This window comes from Megalops cyprinoides, chromosome 12, assembly GCF_013368585.1.
Source record: "Megalops cyprinoides isolate fMegCyp1 chromosome 12, fMegCyp1.pri, whole genome shotgun sequence".
In the NCBI taxonomy this organism is placed as follows: Eukaryota; Metazoa; Chordata; class Actinopteri; order Elopiformes; family Megalopidae; genus Megalops; species Megalops cyprinoides.
This window is the reverse complement of record NC_050594.1, coordinates 25,893,256-25,914,784: the sequence shown is the minus strand read 5'-3', so window position 1 is coordinate 25,914,784 and position 21,529 is coordinate 25,893,256. Positions and strand designations below refer to the sequence as shown.

At 41.9% G+C, this 21,529-nt stretch overlaps 1 protein-coding gene across 3 annotated transcripts in view; it reads left to right on the top strand.

Moving 5' to 3' along the window:
• The window catches only part of daam1a (dishevelled associated activator of morphogenesis 1a), a 79,780-nt gene extending 63,226 nt beyond the window's left edge, over positions 1-16,554 (top strand). For 2 of the 3 annotated variants that reach the window (XM_036542180.1, XM_036542179.1), the window contains exons 16-26: positions 1,008-1,037; positions 2,224-2,321; positions 5,545-5,629; positions 7,109-7,215; positions 8,511-8,599; positions 8,938-9,106; positions 9,216-9,323; positions 11,093-11,153; positions 11,739-11,870; positions 14,091-14,261; positions 14,980-16,554. In XM_036542180.1, the coding sequence (XP_036398073.1) occupies positions 1,008-1,037; positions 2,224-2,321; positions 5,545-5,629; positions 7,109-7,215; positions 8,511-8,599; positions 8,938-9,106; positions 9,216-9,323; positions 11,093-11,153; positions 11,739-11,870; positions 14,091-14,261; positions 14,980-15,177 (1,248 nt within the window). In that variant the 3' untranslated portion in view covers positions 15,178-16,554. The remainder of the gene's footprint in view (positions 1-1,007; positions 1,038-2,223; positions 2,322-5,544; positions 5,630-7,108; positions 7,216-8,510; positions 8,600-8,937; positions 9,107-9,215; positions 9,324-11,092; positions 11,154-11,738; positions 11,871-14,090; positions 14,262-14,979) is intronic. The other variant, XM_036542181.1, reaches the window with a different exon arrangement.
• The last annotated feature ends 4,975 nt before the right edge of the window (positions 16,555-21,529 follow it).

The following is a 21,529-nucleotide window of genomic DNA, read 5'->3' as shown; positions in this document are numbered from 1 at the left end:
AGCATGTTTTAGGCATTGTACTCACAAAACTAGAAAAGTTGCACACTGCTCATGGCTGTTTCATGGTTAGGCATGAGAGCTGTTTGAAAGTTTTCAAAAGTAACAGATCTCATCCATTGATAACCTACAACTCTACCATACATAAGGACCCAAAGGAAACATTTTGATAGTGATATGTGGGCAAAGCCAATATGAGAAATCAGCAGTGGACTTTGGCCCAGATAACCACAGACAGTGAATAATCAAAATATATATAGTTTAATATATATATAAAATATATATGGCACATCAAACTATTGACGGCCTTTTCTGTTTCTTTGCATGCAGACACATTTGCCAGCAATAATCATAGAAGCCATAATGCTTGATTTCAAAGAGATTTTAAACGCTATCACTTCATCATGATGCTGTTGTTTAATGAATCTGTCTCAAGTAAATTCCCTTAAGTGTTTTTCAGATATTAGTTACACATGTTATGCAGCTCAAGTTATTTTTAGGTGTTTTCAATGAGTCCAGATGTAATTTGATTTAGACACTTTCTAATGTTGCTTCAAAAATATAACTTTACTGGGACAGATGTCATTAAATTGTTGCATTTTAACCTCTTCAGTACCATAAAGGGTAAATTACTGTGAATTTGATGTGGTTGCATTGATTTTTATAAATGTCATTATGGTACAGCCATTAACTGAAGTGGTTATTTCAAAATGTTTACACTGTACCCTTAGTGTTGTGGAACTGGAAAGGTTCAAATATATTAACCTTGTTTTTATGTGACTAAATTCTTGGAAATGTTAGCATGTAGTGAGTGCCCCTTGTTCAGCACTCAGCCATAGTTCACAGAAACCGTCCTCTCCTCCCAGAAGCCTTTGCTTACCCATCGGGTTTCTCTCACACGCATCACCGATCAATGACTTGCTGTATTGGCTTTTTTTGCTTCGTTTCACCAAACTGCACTATCATTCTAATGAATGCCGCATTTTCCCCGCTTCTTGCCTGCATTTTAGGACTTCTTTATGACCAATAACAGCAAACAGGTGAGTGATATCTATGCTTTAATCAGTGTGGTGTCTTTGTCTCCATCTTTACTTTCTGTCTTAAATTGATTACAGCCATCTCCTGTTATTTTCTTTCTTGTGATTGTCTGTGTTTAATGTACCTGTGGGCAGATGGTTATATTTGATGTTTTCTGATTAGTGTCTCTACAGAGCAGTGCTCCATTGTTTTTTTTTTTATTACATATGTTCTGCTGTAACAAGCTGCAGCGTAAAAGCTGACCAAAAAATGTCTTGTATTCTAGAATTTCAAAAAACACCATGTTGATGAATGAACTGTTTCAGTTTATTAGGCACCATTTCAAGATGTTTCTGTGCGTAATTAGCCAAATTGGTTTTGTGGCATGCAGTCAATTTCACAAACAGCTGGAGCCTCGAAACAATAAAAGTACCAGATTTCCGTTTGCTGGAAAAGAATCCGCCTGGATTTAGGGCAGTTTTCTCTCTCTCTCTGTGTATCCAAAAAAATACACTTTATCACTAAACATGGCGTTCCTTAGTGCTCAGTGGTCTTGTATGTTCCTTTGAAAAAAACAGAGGCCTTTCAATGTCTGTATCCGGTAACATGTTCCGTGCTCAAGTCACGTCTTGTACCCATCCCTGTCTGTGTACGTTTAAGTGTTTTATGGCTGTTTTATCTGGCTGTGTTGTGTTGTCTGGTTACTGCACAAAAATATTTGGTATCGAGGCAGTGGGAGACACCAGGTGAATCCAAGCTGGCCCAGTAAAAGCCCTTCGTCATTAGAGCTGACCCACCTCCACCTGGGGCCGATGTGGCCTTGGGCCAGGAATTGCACAGCACACCGACAGATAGCTAGAGAGCTTTGAGTCTATGTATTATCAGCCCCCCCCATCCAAATCAGCAACCTTTTTATTGGCTTTTCACAGTACAAATGAACCTGCCTGTTCTTGATTACTTTCCATAAAACCTCTTCAAACCTCCATAATCTTGAACTGTAAATAAATCCCTAATGTTTGATGTCTCCACATGCCGTTCAAAGACTGTGCCATTACATGATATATGAGGTAGTCTGTTCATTCGGTTTGTATTCTGTAAGAAGATTACGAAGTGTGCGCTAAAGCTAGTAAACTCTGAATCTTGGTGTTGCCACAGCATGTTTTGCTAATGAAATGATTCTTTGTTTCCAACCCAATTTTTTCTCTCCAGAAAGAAACAGAAGATGATTCCCTAAGCTCCAAAAAAGTCAAGGAGTTGTCTGTCATTGATGGCCGTAGAGCTCAAAACTGCAACATCCTGCTGTCTCGGTAAGTTTTTGACATTATCCCTTGGATATGAGGTCATTTGCTATTTCGGGTAGAGACCCATGTACATGATCAGATATTTGTGATAGAGACTTGAGGTAGCTTCCTTGCATTCTTCTCACTCAAAGCATAACAGCCGTGAAAATTATATGCGCCTTACTTCACAATCAAAGAATTCTTTATTTACATTAGTTTCACTTGTTTCTTCTGGGAAATCATTTTTCACATCTGACAACATGTTTAAGATTTTGCCTCTGCCAAGAACTATATTTAACCTCTTCGTACAGGGAAGGTGTTGGCCTGAATTCTTCTTTTCTGGGCTCACTCACCTCCCTTTTGGTTTCCATGGCAGCAAACACACACAAAGTCTGTGTTTGCATTGTTAATTTAATTTTAGGCATCCTTATATTACAGCTGTGACTGAAATCTGGAATTGGCTATTTTTCTTCATTTCCTGCATTCTGAATTTGACATTTATGGTAGTGTGTTTATCCACGTATTAATGTATTAAAATGTGATACTATACCATATTGTATAAAATTTTTACATTTTAAAATTATTTTTAAATATTTCTGTACACACACACATTACACACACACACATATATATATATATATATATATATATATATATATATATTTGTTGTATGTATGTATTTGTATACATAAATAAACAGGATTTTTAGAGCATAATTATGAAATGAAATATAACCAAGCTGAAAAATGACTCATCTAATCTTGACACTTGGAACACTTCAAAATGAATACCTCTTGAATGTTTTTTTAAGATTCATTCATTCACTTCATTCTCTTGATTAAGTATTGTCATTGTGAAGTAAAGCTCTGTTCTTAAACTTTTGTGATGACCGTATTTCTTCAGAGGAATGAAATATAATGGCATGAATGAAAGAAGCTGAAGCAGTCCGTCACCTTTGGCTAACCAGCGTTCGCCAGATAGATTTGCTTTCCGTCGCTAAGTCTGGTTTGGCATCGCCAGCAAGTAAGAGGCCTTCCTACAGAGAGGCTAATACTTTCAAGAGATCTCATATTCAAACAACATAAAACAAACCAAAATTACACTCTTCCCTTAAAGTGTTCTTTTTTTGCCAAAGAGCACATTGCATTAGCTAGGAATTGTATTCCCCCTCAGGACGGTCTGATAGACAGTTTGGAAACGGGACAGCGTTTGGAAACACAGGACCCTAAGTGCGTGTGTGGAATTGGTTGGCAGGCTGGGGGTAGCGGAGACTCAGTGTTTATTGGTGATATATTTATGCCCTTATATTTAGAAGCCCGTAACCACTTCTGACACTTCAGGGCTGAAAGATTACAGAGCGGATGGTGAGAGAGCCGTGGTCTGGCAGGGTTGGAGTTTGTGGTTTTGCAGGAGAGGAGGGTGTGCTCTCACAGGGTAGGAGGGAGTGGTTTTGTGAGGCTAAGTTTCTGAAAATATGCTTTGGTAGAAAGGTATATTTTTTTTTCAATGCAGTGGACCACAAAAAAGGGGTGATTGTATTGTGAGAGAAGGACAGGGTTTGCATGCATGCCCTTGCATGTTAGGAAGTTTGAGATTCGGAGATAAAAATAAGGGATGTGCTGTAAATATAAAGATGTAGTCTGACAGGGAATGTGTTGTCAACATATAGGGTTAATGTTTGCAAAGAAAAGGGGGATTTGGCTTTGAGGATTGGTGGGTTAGGGCTTGCTTGGAGTTGAGAGTGAACCTGTAGATGCTCCTTTTGGAGTGTATAAGACTCAGTGAGTGGGCATACGGCACACTCCAACAGGCCTTTGCAGAGGGTATGTGAGGTGTGGAATGTGTGTTATATGGACCAGATGTTCCGGTGAAGTCAGCACAGTCAATTCTCTGGTCCTAGGCCTGAGGATATCTGCTGCTCTGTGGAGTGACACAATGCTGTGTCCATCTGCATCTTAACGTAGCACGTACAGCAAAGAGCACGTGAAAGCGGGGCACCACAGTTCCTCTGGGAACAATCTGGAAGGTCAGGACCACGGTTTGGTGTAGCATGGTACACTGTGGAGCAGCGCCGCATCATTTTCACCTACAGTTCAGCAACAGGCACGTGTGGGCAGCACTGACTGTTGCAGACAGCTTATGTTTTATATCTCCCAGCTCTGGCTAATAGATAAAGGTTTATTTCTTTGGTGGAGGAGTGGGCTGAGTGGCCAATGCAGTGGCGCTCTGCATGTTGCTCAGAGGGTCACCAGTGTAACCAATGCCATGCCTCGCCTATGTTACGGTCCAACACAACATACACACACATACACCACAGTCAGATGAGAGGCTTAGCAAAGCAGACTGAGCTCACTTTTTAAGATGATGGGAATTATGGGTTTCAGATACATAACTACAGGGTGAGTGGAATCTTCAGTAAAGACATTGATACAGAACACCCATACAGGCACACACCAAAGGCTTTTGATTGAAGTGCTCTCTTAAGCGCTGAGCCCTCAGACGTAATTAGCAATGCTCTCTGGGAGTCAGGCGTTCTCTGCGAAACAGCTGTTGGGCTCGGGCTGTAATTGTAAAATTGAGCTGTGGGTTCAACATGATGAAGTCATGGATTGCACGTGTGTTATACCTTCTTTTATTGAGGTTCACGAGGGGTCACCAATGGAAACAAGATTGTGTGCACACACATTACGCTAGAGACTCACACCCACGCAGTCCGGGCAGTGCACAGTCTGCAGGGGCCAGAGCTGCCAGGCACCTGTTTTTCTAGCCTGTTACTGACAGGGTGATTAGAATGCTGTACTGTACCAATCTCATTTTTGCTCAATGTCAGAAAGCCTGGGGGAAAGACTAGTTATATCCACGCTCCACTAATTCGGCGACCAGACACATTTCCAAAAGTGTGCCCTTCGTTTCCTGTGACCTTTGGAATGAATCATGCCACATCGCAGTGGTGACATTACTGAGTTACCTGTGACATTTTAGAACTTTGGTGGAAGTGGGAGAGTCTTTAGTGCAAGTGGGAGCATGTTGCGAGTGAAAAGATGAAAAATAACTTCCGAAAGCTCACCGTCCCTTTGTACCACAGGAAATGTCATCACCCTCTCTTTGGCAGTGAAATTCTGGCAATGAAGAGAATACTGAAAACATACTCCTTGCCATATTACCCAACACGGATTCTGTCAGTAGGTTGGGACTGCCTCTTACCAAGAGAATAGACCCATCCAGTCATATTCATGTGCTTGTGTTCCAGGTTGAAGCTGTCCAATGAGGAGATCAAGAGGGCCATCCTGACTATGGATGAGCAGGAGGATCTTCCCAAAGACATGCTGGAGCAGGTGAGTATGCATGATGTCACAGGGCCCAGGTGTGCATACCAAATCTGACCCCCCCTGCATTGCCCAGAGTAGAGGTTTCTACAGTTGAATCCTCAAGCCGCATCTTGTAGTAGGGGAGGAGCGTGTCATGAGATTTAATTTGCACTGGGATATGAAACTTGTCTGGGCCTCAAAAAGACAGACTGTGGTACATTCGCAGTCAATAACGAGCATAAACCTTGACCAGGCCTTGGTGAATTCTGGGAGTGGCATTATGGGCTATCGGGTGTTCAGTTTTCAGGGGTAGGAGGAATGAAGTCATCACAGTGATGTTAATAGACCTAGGAGTCACCCCACTGCCAACAACTTCCTAGTAAACAGCATTGGGGTAAACAGACCTAATGGAGTTGAGGCTGTAGTCTAGGGTTAGGCCACCGGATTGGAATAGCGCTGCAGAAGGCTCTCTCATTGTTTGTGTTTGTTGAGCAAACTTCAGTTCAGTGGATAATTGATACTATCCAACAGAGAGGGGATTAACGGGTCCATTCGCATTTACCGTACATTTCGTTTCCAGTCCCCCGCCAATATCTTTGTTCAGCAGTGACTTTTTAACCATGCATGTTACTCAGAGCTCAGTTAATTGCATCCTTGTGTCATGTTTTTAAGTGAATGCGCAAACGTGATTAAAGTACATTTAAAAGTTATGACTTCTTACTGCTTTAATTAAGGCCGGTTACATAAAGGCTTCAGCTCTCATTGGGATGGCGCGCTGGGTGTAAGGGCATTTGTTGTGGTGATCCAAAATGTTCGAAAGAATTCTGCAGGCAGTCAACATCTGAATGCTGTTAGGGGGCTCGTTGGCAGTCGCTTCAGTCTGAGCTCTGGAGAGAACAGAGCTCAGCAGGTGACCTTTCAAGTCGGTCTCCGGGAAGGTTTATCAAAACAGGAAAAGTAGGCAAGATTTGCTTTGTGGATCTGTGACTTGATGTTCTTTTTTTGAACTGGTCTATTGGTATTTAATCAGGTACTAAAAATAAAGGAGATACTTCAGTGGTTGGAATCAACACTGAAGACATTGTCATTTGCCTTTTTTTTTCAATGTACATTTGTTTCTTTATGGTTATGACTAGCTATATACACAGTGATGTGAAACTTGTGTAAAAGAATACCATATCCACATCACCTGGCATTGTGTGTCTGTTAGGGGTCTCGCTCCCATCTGCTTGCATTAATGACAGGTGATGTCGTCTCTTTGAGTATATTTTGTATATTTGAAATACATATTTGTATTTTTTTTTTTGGTTTGTCATCATACTGATCTTTTTGTTCTGATCTAGCTCATCGTTCTGTTATTTCCTGCATTTTCTGTTCATTCAAATATATCTAATTTTTTTCTATTTCATCTGAATACATAACTGTATAACATAACATAATTTTACATCATCTTTATTTCTGCTGTGTGTGAAAACCCATTAAAGCAATATTTTCTTGTCCCCTCAGCTGTTGAAATTTGTCCCTGAAAAGAGTGACGTGGACCTCCTGGAGGAACACAAGCATGAGCTGGACCGCATGGCAAAAGCGGACAGGTTCCTGTATGAGATGAGCAGGTATGGGCCGTGGAGGGGAAGTGGGGCCATTTTTAAAGTCTCTATGGCTGTCACGCTGAATCACGAATCCTCTCAGCTCCAGTCTGATGGCCTCAAGTGATAGCAGTGGTCCTACATTGAAAGCGGAATTCATGCTGTTCGAACACCATGAAACTTTGTACTGGCTGTGACAAAGATCGATGGCTGATTTTTGGACATTAGGAACCGATGTACTTAACAGTGGGATGTCAGGCCTTTAAACAAAGTACTCAGCTATTTGTGCTGACATGAACGATCACCTCCATTCGCCTCTTTTCAGAAGCTTATAATAAACTGCAAGATGTCGAGCTATTATCCAAACCTGCCAGCAAAGGCCTTGAGTCTGTGAGGGGTGATTCTTTACCATGAGTCATCGTCTCAGTGCTGGGGCGCGGGTCTTTGGGCTCCACGGTACTTCATTCATTTAGTATTAATTAATGGGGAGTCCCAGGTGAAAGGGTTTGGCCGTCAGTGCAGTGCTGATGAGGCGCTCCAGGCTCCCTGTAAAATCACTCTCCAGCCGTCTCCAGTGTTGAAACCTTCTGCCATTTCCTGCCCTGCTTGAGGATGCAGCCTAACCAGCTGCGGACACGAACTGTCAGCGTCACCGGGGACTGTCAGCTTGTAGGACTGATAACAAAGCAGCATACTTGTGTATTTCTCCAGTGCATGATTTGGACACACAAGTATACATTTTACACATGTAGTATGGGAAAGTGCTTTCACTCGATGTCTGACTTAGACTGTTGGGGAAAGCTGGTTTATCTTCTTGTAACCATGCTATTGCTATTACTGGCTGAGAAATGCAGCATGAAATAAGCATAGTGCATGTGCTTTGGGAGCAAAACCCACTTTTTATCATAATGCACGAAAGTCCTCATCTATTTTAGCTGTGGGAAAAGAGACTTCCTTCCAGGAATTGGTGATGTTCCTAATCATGGTCCCTGAAGTGCTCTCAGTTTCTGAAAACAAAGCGGCCATGGCAACAGTCTCTGGCGCTGGTGCAGAAAATGAGAGGGTTAAGTCTTCCGTGTTAATCTCTGCAGCAAAGTCAGATGTTTGTTTTCCTCTTTGTAATAATTTGTTTTCATTGTCACTTCGCATTAAGCTGTGAAGTGTAGGACTAGCCTGTCATGCAGATAAGGGGTTGTGAAGGCACTGGGAGAAATTTGTGGTTGATTGAAACCTCTTAGAAGCAGATTGTGGCTCCCTGCACTGTGGGAACTGTGTTAAGATTCATTAAGATCAGATGCGTTTTTCTCCTCTTTGCCTGACAGAATCAACCACTACCAGCAGAGGCTGCAGTCCCTGTACTTCAAAAAGAAGTTTGCAGAGAGAATCGCTGAGATCAAACCAAAAGTTGAAGGTATGTTTGATTCCTTTGAAACCATGCATTGCTTTTGTTTGAATATATGTGAAAACGGAAAGTAGAAGGAGACAAGAATCTCTGGTGAAACGACCATCACATTCCCACAGAAACAGGGTATTGGTATCAGCCAAATTGAATACATACTAATTTATGTTGAGGTTCTTAATTGTCCCTACTTATAAGAGTGTGGAAATGTGCAGAAATGAACACTAAGATGTGCCTAAGATGCCCTTCTTTTCCTCTGATAATAGTGATGATACTGTGGGAGAGGAGTGGAGATCCCTATTCTGCATGTCTGCCCTGATGAAAGTCACCCTGTCTTGTTCCCCTTCCAGCGCTAACCAAGGCCTCCAAGGAAGTTCTTCACAGCCGCAACCTGAGGCAGCTGCTGGAGGTGGTGCTGGCCTTCGGAAACTACATGAACAAAGGCCAGAGGGGCAACGCCTACGGCTTCAAGGTGTCCTCTCTCAACAAGATTGCCGACACCAAGTCCAGCATCGATAAGTAAGATTACAGGTGGACTAGTGTAGAGTGTTGTGCTCCAGTATGGATACCAAGTAATACACCTAGTCTAAGACATTCTCAGATGGCAGAACTGTGCGTGTGTTTGCAGGAACATCACTCTCTTGCACTACCTGATCACCATTCTGGAGAAGAAGTATCCCAAAGTTGCCATGTTCCACGAGGACCTGGAGAATGTGCCGGAGGCTGCAAAAGTGAAGTGAGTTCCCACCAAAAATTGAATGAAGAGTCTGCATGAATTGGAGCAATTTAAGCAACTACAATGCTGGTTTTGTTGCAGACAAAAGAGAGCAGCATGGCCTGAATGATGCTGACCTGAGTAATCCGTCCAATGTGACAGAATGTGCTTGTCAAAGTTGACCACAAGTCATGTCACAGTGGTAAAAATGCCCAGCCACAGTAGTGCTTTTCCTTTGGAGTCCTTTGGAATAATCGCATTCTCACACAAAGAGCTTCAGATGCTCCATGCTGCATTGTCATGGCAATGCCAGCCATTATTTAGAGAATGTGCAGCAATTTGAGCATTGTTTTCATTATGCTTCCTGTCATATCATGTGAAATGATCAATGACCTTAAATATGTATCAGTTACACATGAAATTTTAGGTGTGCCAGATTTCTCTCATTGCACTACACACTCCACTTGCCAAAGAGCAATGTTTACCCAATGTCCAAAGAACAGTGAGGCTGGACACAGCATTTTTATTCTTCACATTAATTACAAGCTACTCAGGGATAGGAGCATTTTGGCTGAGCATTTTTGTCAGCAAATTCTGAAGTGGCCAGAAAACCTCCAACCATACAGTTTTCACGCCACACTAAACAACGGTGTCTGACATTTCCGACAGGTTGACCGCCGCGATCAATTTCTTTGCGCACACCCCCATTTCTCCCCTGCAGGATTTTGGCCAGACAGTCTCTGTCGTCATAGAGTCAATACTGTGGTCTGTGGAAGACTTAAGTCCAGCAGGACAAACAAATAAACTGCAATGCCCTTTTAGTCTAACCTAGCGTTAATGGGTCAGCAAATGTTGCATAAAAGCCTGAATGGTGAGCTTGCCTGACTGGCAATAGAAATTCAGATTCAAAAGTCACACGACCACTGTCTCCATTATAGTGGCTTTAAGTAATGTAATTCATGTGTTAATTAATGTGACTTGTGTGGACTGAGAAAGCAGCTACATTTCTGTTTTCAGAATCAGAATGGTAGCCATTAACATTTGACATATCTGCTTTCCGTTCGGAGTGAACACAGTCGCTTCCATTGTATTTGTGGAGTCACCCTGATGTCACTTGATACTGTTCCTCCTTGGTGGAGCTTGTGGCATAGCATGTGTGTACTTACAGGCCTTGAACAAAGGCCTGGCTGTGGCCATCAGAAAATAAAGGACACCACTGATAGAGAACAGCCACCAGGTTTCGCAGATTGCATTATGTCATTTCTTGTTTCTATGAATAATATGACTCTGTCTGACTGATTTCTTTCATACCGCATTTGAGAGTGGATGTTTTAACAAGAAAAACTGTTTCGCACAAAGGTAAAAGGTTAAGGTCTGTTAGTATTCGTTTTCCAGTGTGGGTCAGGTGTTGTTAATGATCCAAGTCACTTATAAATGGTGCAGCAGTGTCTGTGAAGTATAGTGTCAGTTTAATTTGACCCTCCTTCAGGGCTATGATGATGTTTTAGAATCTTTTTCCTTGTGCGTCAGAAAGAGTAAACAGCGTTAATGTGCGCACTTTGGACCCAGAAGGCCGCAGTGTTTCCTGTTTGTGAGTGCAACAATTATTCATAGAACAATGGTACGACCGCACCCTCATCTGAGGCGGAGATCAGCAGGGAATCACTGTCATAGGAGCTGATTTGTGATCGGATCTCCTGTCTCAAGGAGTGCCTCTGCATTGCTAGAATTGTAACTGTGTAACCAGAACTGCTAGAATTGTAACTAGAATTGTAACTCTTTCACCTTAGCATGACGGAGTTGGAGAAAGACATCAACAACCTCCGCAGTGGTCTGAAGAACGTGGAAAGTGTGAGTGAAAGGCTTTCTTTTTCTCCTCCACACATGGGCTGTGATGAATAAGGGGAGTGACGAAGCAGGGAGAGCCCATCATTATCCTCTGTTCCCTCTGGGGAATCCCGTGATGCTGTCCCCTCCAAAACTCATGTAACTCTTGGCTACATATGGAGTGGTTTTGTAACAGTGAACTCAGGATAAATACTAACAACCCTAATATACAAAGAGTTACTGTACTGATGCATCCTTTTGCAAAGTCATTTGTACTTATTTCAGTAAATACGCTGCACTATATGGTGTAATAATCATTAAAGATCACCTAGGTAAAAGCAACCACGACACAAAGTCATTTCTCATAGTCTCTCTGGTCTAACTCCTGACGAGTCCCTCATTCAAACAAGGGGCCCATCCATACAAAAATAAAGTGCAGAGAACAGATCTTTTGATTATGCATTCATTCAGGAGTTGTGTGAATGCAGTTGATCAGTGAGAGTGAGCTCACTCCTAGCGCTCCAGGGTATGATAGAATGGTTTGATGGTGATTATGTCATGGTCCATGGTGTGGCTGTTAACCCTCTCCTCCCACCCTCTCCTCCACAGGAGCTGGACTACCAGAAGAACCGTCCTCAGGAGTCAGGGGACAAGTTTGTGTCCGTGGTCAGCCAGTTCATCACAGTGGCCAGCTTCAGCTTCTCAGACGTGGAGGATTCCCTTCAGGAGGCCAAAGAGCTGGTGAGGAAAGAGCCTTTGAAGTTTCCATGGAAATCCAGAGACTTGTTTAGCATCTCAGTAAAACATATTGCATACCAGCTCCCATTTAATCCACTCTCTGGGCTCCCTAAACATCCACTGCATCCACAGTGAGCATTCGCCCTATGGAAAGAATTGTCTCAGAACCAGCCACGGCATTGAATTCCCAGCTTTCGTCACTGATGCAAAGTAGGCACAACCCTTGCAACACTTGATTACGTATGAAAAACAGAAAAATTGTATAATTTTTCCTAGTACTGATGTTTCAGCCCTGTTGGCACTTCCTCTGACTTACATTATCAAACACGTGTCAAAGCATCCCAAGCTGCATCTCTGAGAGTCAGAGCTGGGGGAATGCTGGGAGCCCACCATTTCTATGCCTGCACATCCCGTGCAGTGTCTTGTTCAGTCTCATTGGTCCTTTGCGGCGACACTGCCACAAGCAGGGCTGGTAGAGGGAGCAGAAGTGGGAGACACTGCTTTTGTATTTACTGGAATACCACATCCTGTATGATAAAACAAAGCCCATGCATCATGTGATGTAACCCATACAGCATGTGAAGACTGGACAGTATTTGAACGAGGATTTTGAAACTGTATCACCATTTTCCAGCTCTACCTCTCTGTGGCCAAGATGTAAAGGAAGCGGACATTGAAAACACATTGAGAGCGCTATTCCTGGTGCTGTTAATCTGGTTTGGTTGAGCCTCGCGTTTGAGCCTGCGTGGCACGGTGGCTCTGTGTGCGGCGGCGGCACTGGAGACGGAACCGCAAGGGGGTGACGCGGCGTCTCCCCCTGGCGCATGTGTGAAAGAGCCGCCTGTCACTCCGGCGCTTTCGGGCCGGGCTCCAACACGGCGAGCCGCGGTGCCCGTTAATCACGCGCCATTTAGCTCCCAAACTGGGCCACGTTCCACCGGGCGCCGGCCCGCGAGAGCCCTCCTGCCTCCAGCACATTTGGTTCTGATATGCGCCCCCATATGGCACTTATAAACGCACATCAAAGGCGCGCTGGGAGCACCGGCCCCCTGAACTCCTGCAGTGAGCACTGAGGGGTTAGACGTGTCGCCGGTGCCCTCAAACCGCACAGTCGTGCCGTATACTTTTTTGGCTTCACTGGCATTCGCTTTGAGTGATCGCATCTCGCTTAATGAGGGTGTTTAAAAACAGATCCAGAGATGCTGGGAGGGTGTGAGATCCTGGCGGTGTTGATGCGTCTCGTGGCCGGTTTGTGGTTGTGTTGGGTCTGCGGGCCCAGGGAGGAAATCCACCCCTGCGGTGCCCCAGTGTGTGTATGTGTCCTGCAGCCCCAGATCAGAGAGCTCCGATGTTCCCATAAAGCTAATGGATGGCGCTCGGGAAGTCTTGATAGGGGCCTCTCTGTGCCGCTAATCCGGTAACTTCATCTCTGGCTGCGTGTTGTCAGCGAAAAAGGCCCGCAATTTGAACACAGCTTGTCCGTGGAAGAGGCAGAAAGAGCGCCTACTTTAGCTTTGAACTCAGCTTTAAAGTCGGTAATTACCCACAGACATGAAAGCCCTCGCTTCAGGTCACCGGTTTACATTCGAGTGGAGGAGTTAACTTGCCGCTTGTTCTTGAGTTAATAGGTTTGTCTGCCTGCGTGGACGTTGGAACGATTGAAAACACACGGTCAATGTTTAACTGAGGTGGGGTGAGGATATCAGTTTCACAAGGCCTTTTTTCCCCCGTTTGCTGTGTTCCTGAAGTGCCATATGGAATGCGTTTAATGCTACTGCATTTGGTAGAAGGATATTTATGTGTAAGGTTACGCTGTGTAAGGAAGGGTAGAGGAAGCTGCCACCGTTTGACAAGGGGGGAGAAGGAAAAACGCACCAGTTCTTGGATGTAAATAAATCAAATGAGCAGTTTGGCTTTATTATATTCCTTGGAAGAGCCATTTTCCTTATTTAGTTCCTGTATAGTGAGAGCCCCCGTTGCTGGAGGTTCTGATTCACTGTGGACACATTGTTTGAGCTCTTGTCACACTTGTTTGAGCTTAGCTTAAACAAGCTCACGAAGAAGGCCCCGTCTACTGTAGTTTCCGGCATAGACTCGATTGGTCTGAGCAGTAATCCTGAGAGGTTATTACTCACACCAGGATCTTTACCTGTTTTGCGTCACCGAATGTAATTAACCTGCCGCCGATTTAAAGCGTGCCTTTCCCAACCTGTTCTCCTGCAGTTCGCCAAGGTGGTGAAGCACTTCGGGGAGGATGCAGCCCGAATGCAGCCGGACGAGTTCTTCGGCATCTTCGATCAGTTCTTGCAGTCCTACGCCGAGGCCAGGCAGGAGAACGAGAACATGCGCCGGCGCAAGGAGGAGGAGGAGAGGAGGGCCCGCATGGAGGCGCAGGTGAGGAGGCGCAGGGGAGTCTCGCTCGTGTCGCTGTCGCTGGCCTGAGAGGGAAACTCCGCGGTTTACGCTGCCTGGAGCCCGTGCTTGGAGCAGACGGCCTGCACATGTCGGTCTGGAATTGTGTACTGAAGTTACTGGCCACGCACTAAAATAGTCTTCCGCTCATCCCTCCGATATAAAAGCAAAGGTGCATTTGCTCTTGCGGATCCATGTTTATGAAATCTGTTAACAGTTGCAGACCCAAATACATGTGTCACAGATGGAGAGGATTTGACCCTGTCCTAACTCTGTATATATTCTTTGGAAGTTATTAGAAAATTGCTAGAATCCCGCAAAACATTCGACATATTGTGGTATGGCTTAAATAGTGTTTTGCTCATATTCACTGGTCTGGGAGTGTTGTTAGCCTAGTGTGACACTGTTGTTCATTCCACTTGAATGGATACACCTCTGTTCTTTTGTGCTGGAAGTCGCTCTGAATAAGAGCGTCTGCTAAATGAATGTAATATAACGTACTGCAACATATGGTAAACCCCACAATACAGCAACCTTATCATCATTTCATACATTTCCTCAAGACCTGATGCTCTCATTGTGGTCAGCAGTGCCGCATTTATTGTGTGCTGCAGATCTGACTGTAGTGCCGGTGGCGTTGCTTTGGTGAAGGTATGTGTCGGCTGTAGATGATTCACCTTTTCTGTCCCACTTCCCTCAGCTCAAGGAGCAGCGAGAGAGGGAGCGCAAGGCGCGGAAGGCGGAGGAGGACGGCGAGTTCGATGACCTGGTGTCAGCGCTGCGCTCTGGGGAGGTGTTCGACAAGGACCTGTCCAAGATGAAGCGCAACCGTAAGCGCATCAACAGCCAGGCAACGGAAACCAGCAGGGAGCGGCCCGTCACCAAGCTCAACTTCTAAGGAGGCGGAAGGCCACACACCCTTCCCTCTCTCCCCCCGTCACCAGAGGTTCCTCCTCTCAGCTCACGCCTGCTGAGAACAGCTTTTATCCTCTGGTCACACTGCCCTCTAGTGGCAAACAGTGGGGTGCTGTTTCTGGTGAAGCTGATTCACCCCTATTTGTCTCCCTTTGCTAAAAAAAAAAAAAAAAAAAGAACAGTAAATATAAAAAGGCCATTATTTTCTCCTCTGTTGCAGAAGCACAAAAGTCACAAAATTTAAGAGGTTTTGTCTGTCTGGAAACAGATTACCAAATGGACATTCGCTTTGAGGAAGACTAGAGTGGAAAAAGCAAACAGAGTTAGGAATGGCTCGCTAGCTCCCTATCTTACCTGCCAAAATATGTTTTTTTTTTAAATTTTATTTTGTTTGATATGATGGTGTTTTCAGTCAGTGGATGTGACTGTGAATGCTATGGTGCTGGTGCACTGTAGCTGCTAGTTTTCAGTAGCAGTGCTGACTGCAGAGCTCTGGGACCTGCAACCTGGCCCTAGCAGAAGGCGGGACTGGGACAAACCACCCTTGGGTATATAGAGGGGGCTTCTGCTCAGCTGCGGCTTTTCATAACTGTGGGGAAGAGAGCACGTGCACTCCTTTTCCCCCCTAGCTGAACCAAGTTACCCTCCTCTTGAAATGCAGAAGGGAAAGATAACCCAAAAGGATAAGCTTTTCTCTAATATCTGCAGTGTTAGGGCTGTGGGAGAGAATAACAGCGCATGTTTATTTCAGCCAGGATACCCTGACTTACCATGTGCTCACAGAGAACATTCCGTGCCCCGTTGAATGGCAGACTTGTTTTCACCCCACAGAAACGACACAAAGGGAGATTCTCCTGCTCTGCATTGACGATATTTTTTTTTAAAAAGCTGGATTTTTTAAGGACTTGAGACATGAGTACTTACAATAGGACCACACATGCAATAAGTTTGAAACAATATGAAAATATCTTCTCTATTTCTCCAAGAAAAAGTGAGACAAATGCAAAATGTATGCAGAATATAATATTTCAAGAGCAGCACTTTGTTAATTCTGAGGTCGGCCTGTGTGAGCTCACTTTTTGGTATGTCTTCAAGGAATATTTAAAAGACAAGTCTGTCATGTTGAAGCACTGTGGATATGAGTTTCAAAACTTCTATGCATCCAAAAAAGTTGTTTTATCCCAGCTGTATGTGTGTACATACAAACATACACACATATTTACTCACGTATTTACTCACATTTAAATCAGGCAGCACCTCTCCCATCAGTTACATCCTGTTGGTCGTTGTCCCCTGGAATACAGTTTTTTTTTATTAATAGCCTCCTTTTACGGTTTCCTTTCCATGTGGGTTCCTTCTGTATGACCTTTTTTATTTAAAACTGCTTTTTAATGTAATGTAGATCTTAAGTAAATAAAAATATTGGAGATGTAATATTTTTTTTAATCTTTTCTTGAAAGTTATGTGATACTCGTTCCAATCAGTGTTTTTATTATATACATATTTGTGGTTGAACAACCAGTAGTATTCAGAAATTAATTTGTTTCATTTATTGGCATGGAAATATATGAATAGTTTTTATGAACTTGTTTTTCCTGCAAAAATGTTTGCAACGGTGGGTAAAGAGTGCCCTCTTGTGGCTGTACAGTATGAATAGCTAAAATCAGTGTTAAATCCAATTTACTGCAGTTGGTCCTGTTTCTGTAAGGTAAGTGAACATGACTAAAGCCTATTTGAGAAAGGAAACAGAGCCCCAGTATAGAGCACTCCTACCTAAGGTGGAAAAGTAATTCAATCCATACAATATTTGGATTTTACTCAAATACAATGGTGTGTGGAACACAATTTGCTCCGTTGTAATTGTAAAAGAAAAGCTATACTTTCTACTCCACATGTACAGTGTATAGCCTACTGTTCTCAACAAGGCACACATACCACAGATCAAATACTCTGAAGTGAACACTACCATTAAGCTACCTGTTTAAATCTGCCTGGAAAGAAAGGCTGATGATTCCCCAAATTTATGTTACAATGCATAATTTGTATTTTTTATGGAGCCACTTAACGTCGAATGAAATGTGCCTCAAGAAACGTTTGAAACACATTTAAAGAAAGGAAAACACAAGAGAAAGTCCTTTGTCTACAAAAATGAATACCTCAGCACCAGACCTCCACTGCAGTGGCTGCATTTATACATATAATGAATGTAATGTACATACATATATTATGTACCTTTGAATTTTATGTAGTGTTATAGATAATTCCTAATCTTAGATTAATTGTTGACTGATTTTGTGTGTGGTATTGAGTGAAAAAATGTGACAATGTTTCACAAACACCTGCACTCAATGCAAGCTCAAAATACAGTTCACAATAGGAGTCTGTGCTATAAGTGCCCTGTAGTAAGGAAGACAATGGAGTCAGTGAAAAGTGGCCCTCCTGATGTGAAGCTCAATATATATGTAGGTTATTTACACAATTTGTATTTTGAAACACTTTACATAGCTTTGCATATTCACCAGTGCTTCAAATAGGAATGTATTGCAAATACAAAATGAGTGGAAAGAAAACTATGAAATAGTGAGCAAAAGGCAAAATTTACATGGAAATCATCAGGAGAGCATCAAAAAATCAGAGGGGGATCTACAGCATTTAAGTATACATAACGAAAAACAGGAGAAATTCTCTGCCAAGGCTTTGTTTTGAGCTCTGTGATTAGTTAATATAAAAAGGTCTCTACAGGAATGAACAAGGTAGAAAACCGACGACATAGATTTAGTACATTGTACTAGCACATTGGTCATTCAAAGATGAACCTATTCTGATTTTTAGAGGCAAGGGAATCAAACCAGGATGTTATGCTAAATGTCAAAACATCAAAAAAAGCTTGCAGGATTTGTTTGTATTAAGTCTTCTTCTTCTTGGGCAAAAACAACAGTTTCAATGAAAATGTAGCACAGTTATTTTTTACTTGCTCTGGTTTGATTATTGTTAGTTTTTTGCAGCAGGGTGTTACAAGGTCCTCTTCTCAGCTCACTGACAAGCTCCAATTGACATTTTGATCTAAAACGTTATTCCTGCACCACTGTCTGAATCGGTCCACGCTAGACTAGGACATGTCGTCCGAAATAAGTGTGTCGAAGGTAACTGTATCATCAGAAAATTTCGCGAGGCAGACACTCCTGCAGTGTGAAGACAGGTGAGATAGCTAAAACCTGGGGTGGGCCAGTTGAAATCACCTTACTGCATTGTCCTAAATCTAACCCAAGATAGTAATCCATAAAATAACATAATGATTCGCATTCGTGTTTAAGAGTTACCTAGCCATTAACAGCGGACTGGATTGTGTTAATAACACTGGAACGGTCCACAACCACCAGCCGAGCATCATGGTCTTTTCAGATGACAGTGAAGATGATGCAGTGGCAGAACAGTGTCACCCACCCACCTCTCTGTTGTGGTTATAGATGAACTGGTAAGGGTCTGTCAGAGTCTGCACAAGACACTCAACACTCTTCATTAAGACTGATGTTGGTGCAACAGGGCAGAAATCATTAGGTATGCAAGGATGAATTTTCTTTGATATTTGACGATGGATCTCAGGACAGCTGGAATTTTGTGTTCTCTCAAAGACCATTTAAACAATTCACAGAAAAAACATGTTTTTATGTCAAGTTTTCAGTAATTAATGGCCATTGTGTCTGGACTCTCTTTGGAACACCATCTCAGAAACTGCTGTTTATAGTGCTGCTATAGATGTATACTTCAGTATACTGATTTTAGCTGACTAGTGTGCAGCATGTCTAAAGTTGACAATTACATCAATGTAGGATCACTCAAAGCAAAATTTATAGAGATAACTAGCTTTTCAGTCACTGTATCTAGACATTTACATAAATACAACAAGCAAGTTATCAAGCTAGCTATTGGAGAAAAAATCCAAAAGGTTTGTTGCTGGAGGAAAGGCTAGTTTAGATGAATATGTTCCCAAAGCTATGATTTTAGCACAGGAATCTTCCAACTTCAAGAGCAGGATGTAGACAATCACTAATTAATGGCAATGTACATACTTCTCATTGCTGTAGCCACTTGTATGTAGCTAAAGTGCTAGTGCTTAGGTGGCTGATCTACAACATGAACCAGTCAATAAACATAAAATTAGGCTGTTCATTAATGTAAAATCAATATTTTTGGTTTGAGAACCCTACACCTCAGCATCTAAGCTTTGATACACAGTCCTAAATAGAGATAATATGTGGATTCTGATAAGGTATTAAAAGAAATTATTTAACATGGAAATTTGTGGGGAGTGGCAAGTGGTCCTCGAGGAAAGGTTACTGTGACAGTGCTGCCCAACGCACCACTCATTAAAACATCAGAGAAAATGGAAAAAAAAAAAAACACAAAACACTGGAAAGCTGACCCATGGCAGAATATTGCACATAAAAAGCAATTCAACAAATACTCCACAAAATGCTGCCACAAATGTGCATTTAAGCACAACTCATTGGACAGGTTTGACTCATTGGCCAATGGCTGGGTCCCTTTTCCCCACACAGTCCCCGTACTCATACTGTCACTGAGTGACATCGACACAGTTTGGAATGAGGCAGACAGAACTAATCTGCTGCTGAGTTTGGCAGTGGAACCTCAGGATCCTTAAATGTACAAACATTTACAGAAACAGTACCACACACTCACATTACATACAAATAAACACAATACTGGCTACCTTATCAGAACATTGTCAAGACAAAACAGACATCTACACAAATCAGCACAGTTATTTGAAGTCCCTCACAGCCAGGTGAGGATATATCCTTCCCAGTGACATCAAAAGTGAGAGGATATTTAATGTGCTTATCTGTACTGCAATTTATAAGTCCAGGAATACAAAGCTTTTCTAGGTAATTTCCTCCTTAACTTTACATTGAATTAAAACTATCATGAAATAATACATAAATAAAATAAAATCATCACACAAAAAAGGTTTTTGAAGCCTCAAAACATTTATTCATTAAATTTTTCAATTGCAAAATAGTATCTTACAAACACATTTTTGGTCGCAAACAATAACAAATGTTCAGACGAATTAGTTACAGACATTTCAAAATGGCAAGCAGTAAACAAATCAGATGTTCCATACCCAACAAATAATCAACATTTTCTCTAACTGGACACTGTTTAAGGCATTACATCAATGAGCACATTCTCATTACAAATTTAGTACAATTAGTTTTTAGAATGGAGTGTATAAAATATTGTGCTTTTGTCATACACATTCAGAAGAAAGAAAATCCAGAAAAAAACATAATAAATTTTGGGGGCGGGTGTGTTGTTATTCTAGCATTGTCATCAATGACATTACATAACCTGTTTTGTACCTGTACAAGCACACAAAATAAAAGTTAATCACTGTAAAACCATGGGTTATGCATATTAAATAATTGTTAATAAATGATCACCTTCAATCTAAAAGAGAACATTTGTGATTTATTACAAATTCATTGTATTCACAGTTATAACTTTTATCTGGCAATGTCCCTAATTACTAAGTATCAAAACAATGACTCGTTTCAAAATCAACACTCTGAAATCAATATTAATATATTGTCAAGTTAAAAACATAAAATACATAACCAGATAATTGGAAATTGTAGTCCTACTCAAGCAATAGAGTAACTTGACATATTCTGTGGACATACTGTCTTTACACACATTACCCACATTGTAAAAATGGGTAATTCAACAGTAAAATGTATAAATATTCATGAATTTAATAATACTGTGTGGGTTTGCCTGAATTAAGGATACTTCTGGGACAGGTATTAAATAGTGATAACTTCAGACTATATTCCAAAGTTTCAAATATGTGTTTTCTATTTAATAGCTTATGAAAGCATATATATATATCCAAATCCACATGAAGCTGAATGTGTAAGACACTCTCTTGTTTAAACAGAACATGTTGCTTGGTCTAAAGCATTCATGATTAACAAGCATTCATTTTTAGCATTCTTGGATTTATTCAAACAAAGCCAGACTTACACAAACAAAAAAGCAAACCAACAAAAATTCCGATTTACATTCGTATCTTCCCTTTTTATGTTGCCTACATTCTAAGATCTGGATAAATGACATCAACATATCACATAAATTACCATGTTTTTTAATGGAAAGCCACTTTATAAAACTGTGACAGGTCACAAGTGCAAAGGAACACAGTTTGATACCTCTTCAAATCCTTGATTTTGGCTTTGTCTTTGATAACAATAGATGCTGATAGTAAATATTGGTAAACACTGGTAATAAATCACTTGTAAATATCTCGGGAA